The sequence below is a fragment of the Aptenodytes forsteri genome, unplaced genomic scaffold (genome assembly GCF_000699145.1).
Source record: "Aptenodytes forsteri isolate BGI_AS27 unplaced genomic scaffold, ASM69914v1 Scaffold76, whole genome shotgun sequence".
Classification (NCBI taxonomy): Eukaryota; Metazoa; Chordata; class Aves; order Sphenisciformes; family Spheniscidae; genus Aptenodytes; species Aptenodytes forsteri.
The window spans coordinates 1,057,688-1,061,787 of NW_008794444.1; the positions used below are offsets into that span (position 1 = coordinate 1,057,688).

Below are 4,100 nucleotides of genomic sequence, written 5' to 3' on the forward strand. Positions count from 1 at the left end.
GGGGCCGTGATGGCTGGGGTGGGTGGGGGGCGTGGGGTCCCCCTTTCTCCCTTCCTCCTCACCCTCAACTTTTTATCCGGGGAAGGGTCTGCAAAGAGGGGACACCCTCCTGCTGGAGGTGGGGGGCAGATGCTCCAGACCCATCCAGGGGAGATGGGGAGGAGGCATCGGAGATGGGATTGCTGCACGGTGGCGGCTGAGGACTGGGGTGCGGGTCGCCCAGGAGAGGAGGGGAAAATGGGGGTGCCCCCCTGGGAAGGGGGCTGGAGGGGACACACGGGGCTGAGGGGCCGCTGACTGACATCCAGGGCCTCTGGCTCCTTTCGCAGCCACCCCCCGAAAGCAGCGGCGGGAGCGCACGACCTTCACCCGGGCGCAGCTGGACGTGCTGGAGGCCCTTTTCGCCAAGACCCGCTACCCCGACATCTTCATGCGGGAGGAGGTGGCGCTGAAAATCAACCTGCCCGAGTCCAGAGTGCAGGTAGGAAGCGGGGTGACCCCGGAGACCCCTGCCTGTCCCCCGCCTCCAGCCAGGCGTGGAGGGTTTGGGCTGGTCCGTGGCTGGCAGGGAGGCGAGGCGGCTTGTTTTAGGGGATAGGGTCACTCCCGGAGGGAGATCAAGTCCCTGTGGGGTGAGGGTGGCTCATAGGTGGGTGAGGGTGCAGGGGTGGATGGAGTGGCAGTGGCACTCCCCAGGGCTGGAGTGGGCACCCCCCGCGGGGGGGGGGGGGCCCCCCCCCCCCCCTTCCTCCCTGTGCGCTGGGGGGGGGTTCGTGCAGCCCCTGGATCTTAGCCTCTGAGCCCTCCGCACCCCTCCCCAGCCCCCTTGGCCTCTCTGAGCCGGGGAGGGCTCCCCAGCATCCCCAGGCTCTGCACCATGCCTCCCCCCGGGTGCCAAACCCCAGCCTGTCCTGCAGGTGTTTGGGGCCCCTGCAGAAGCCGTAAAGGATCCCCCCTTCCCCAGAGATCCCCGTGCCCTTGGAGTGGGGTCAGACTGCGATCCCCTTTCACAGCAGTACAGACCGGGGGCTTCCTCTCCCTTTGAAGGGACTCTGATGAGCGAGAGGAGGCCTTGGTGGAGGGGACCGCTCTCCTGGGGGCTGGGCCGTGTCTGCTCTGCAAGCAGCCTGCAGGGGCCCAATCCAGACAGCGTTTTGGAGGTGCTGCTGGCAGGGCAGGAGGGGGGTCCTGGAGGCCTGCGCTGCCCCCAGCACGGATCCAGGACGCCCCTGCAGCCGGGGGAGGGCAGCTCCAAAGCCATCCCGACTGCTCTCCTCCCTGCGAGGCTTCCCGAGGCTGCGTGGTGCCGTGCCCCAGCGGAGCGTGGCCGCCGGGGACCAGGATCCCCCCGCACCCAACCCCAGCCTTCTCCCCATGAAGCCTCCCCAGCACCCGTCCTCCCCAGGGCCAGCCCCCTTGGTCCCTGCTAAAAGAGGGTGAGATGGGTTGGGGGGCTGGCCCTGGCTGGGGGTGAGAGCGGAGAGTCTATTTAGAGGGTAAATGAGACATCTTTACCCCCCGCTCCCCCCCAACCACTGCCTCTGTTTCCCTAATTGTTCCCTCCCTTTCTGATGCTCTATTGTTTCTAATTAAGGGCTTGACTTCAATAGGCCTTAAATGGTGATTCCTGGGGGTCCCCGGCTGGCAAACAGCAAATAGGGAGCGCTTCCCCCCCCTTTTCCCCCCAAAAGTGACCTTATTAAGCAGTTTGATTTGCCCATTTCCACTTGTTATTACTGCTAATGATCTCAGGGAGGGGGAGCCCCGGAGCTTTTCTTTGCAGCAGCCTGCAACCCTCTGCTCGCCGGGGAGTGCTGTTAGTGCCCCCTCCCCGGCGAGGTCTCCCCGCTCACCGGCTCTTCCCCCCTTGGGTTTGCCCGCGCATCCCTAACACCAGGCTTTTTCTCTCTCCCTCCCCATCTCTCGGTCTCAAGGTATGGTTTAAAAACCGCCGGGCCAAGTGCCGGCAGCAGCAGCAGCAGCAGCAGAACGGGGGCCAGAACAAGGTACGGCCAGCTAAAAAGAAGAATTCGCCGGCCCGGGAAGTGAGTTCGGAGAGCGGGACCAGCGGGCAGTTCACCCCCCCCTCCAGCACCTCGGTCCCCACCATTTCCAGCAGCAGTGCCCCCGTATCCATCTGGAGCCCAGCGTCCATCTCCCCGCTCTCAGACCCCCTGTCCACCTCTTCCTCCTGCATGCAGAGATCCTATCCTATGACCTACACCCAGGCATCAGGCTACAGCCAAGGATACGCTGGCTCGACCTCCTATTTCGGAGGGATGGACTGTGGATCTTACTTGACCCCTATGCACCACCAGCTTCCCGGACCGGGGGCCACCCTGAGTCCCATGGGTGCCAACGCGGTCACCAGCCACCTCAACCAGTCTCCAGCCTCCCTCTCCACCCAGGGCTATGGAGCCTCCAGTTTGGGCTTTAACTCCACCACCGATTGCTTGGATTATAAAGACCAAACCGCCTCCTGGAAGTTAAACTTCAATGCTGACTGCTTGGATTATAAGGACCAGACATCGTCATGGAAGTTCCAGGTTTTGTGAAGAACCTTTGTGATAACGAGAGAAATCGCGACGAGAACGAACAGGCTGGGCTGCACGCTCCAGTTTTAGTCAGGTCTTGGTTAAATTAAAGAGAAAAATAACTCAACGGACAAACAAACGAACAAAAAAACGACAGCGACAAGAGGGGGACAGTGTTGGTGTGATCCCGTTCAGACTCATCTCCTGCTCAGACGCTCTGGAAAAAAGGAATAATGAAGAGGAAAAACGGAGGAGGAAGGCCTTAAACGGACAGATCATCTAGTGAGCAGAAAACAGACAGACCCATCCGTGTTCTTTCTAGTTTTAGGCAATTGTTGGGTTTCTTTGTTTGGAAGAGGTGGGAGATCGTCCCACCGATCGGCCAGTTTTAAAAAAAAAAAAAGAAAAAAAAGAAAAAAAAGAAAAAAAAAGTCTAGGTTTTTATTTCTTTTTTTTTGTGTGCGCGTGGAAAGATCCTTCACCCAGAGGTTTCCAATGTGTTAGCCAACCCTCGGTTAAAATATTCGGAATGGACAGCATCTCTCTTTTTCTCCCTCTCTTTCTCCCTCCCTCTTTCTTTCTCTCTCGCTCTCGAGCTCATCCAACCGTTTCATGCCCAACTTGCTCAAGTTGGCACCCGGAGAACTTGGTTCAGGGCTGTGTGGGTTGTGTGACTGATTGTCCTAGCTGCACTACTTTATTTAAAGATAAAAAAAAAAAAAGATAATGTTCATAAGGAGTCAATATGTAGTTTTTAAGAGACAATCAGTGTGTGTCTTATATAAATGGTACATCTGTGGTTTTTAATCTGTGCTAGACTTCAAAACTGTGATCTCCTGTATTGTATGCAACTATGAACTCCGCACCAGCGGGAGTTCTGCTGTGATTTAAATAGGTTATAATTATAAGTGAAATTCAGAGCAACTGAGTTACCTATTATCATCTTTTAAAAAATAATAAAAAATATATATTAAAAAAAAAAAAAAAGAAAAAGAAAAACACAAAAACACGATCGCCTTTCACCCGAGGTGAACTGCACTGAAACTTTTTACAGCAAACTGTCTCTGAATGAAAGAGAAAAGACCGAAAAAACCCCACCCGAGGACATTAAACTCCTCTGGAGCTCACTTACCGCTGGCCACGCTGGCAGTAACCATCAAATCCAGCAGGACTTTGGGCAGTTGCTCTGACCTGGATGAATTTAAACCGAGAAATTAATTGTCGTTTATGCTTGCAGATGTTAACTGAAAAAAAAAAAAAAAAAAGATATATATGCATAAACCTTTTTTCCTGCATTTGGCAGATATGTATAATTATATTAAAATGGTTCTAGCACACTTGATGGTTGTCTTCCATTTTAATCGCATCCGGCGAGTGACGGAGAGGGGCGATGCCGTCTGCCGCAGGGATTTCTCGGTTGCAGCCAGGCGCGCGGGACCAGGAGGGTCCGGCTGCTTCTGCAGGGCCGAGACAAAGGGGGTTTGTCAGTGGCTCCCCGAGGTGAAGGAAGCAAAACGAAGGGAGGATTATTTTATTTTTAAAAAAAAAAACCCATTCGTTACAAAC

General features: G+C 55.2%; 1 protein-coding gene across 1 annotated transcript; it reads left to right on the forward strand.

The window, feature by feature from the left end:
• Positions 1-304: 304 nt before the first annotated feature.
• On the forward strand, positions 305-3,871 carry OTX2 (orthodenticle homeobox 2; the record flags this gene model as incomplete). Its single annotated transcript, XM_009289877.1, has 2 exons — positions 305-481; positions 1,935-3,871. Coding segments are annotated over 2 exons (798 nt in total), but the record flags the coding sequence as incomplete, so codon positions are not given.
• Between the last annotated feature and the right edge of the window lie 229 nt (positions 3,872-4,100).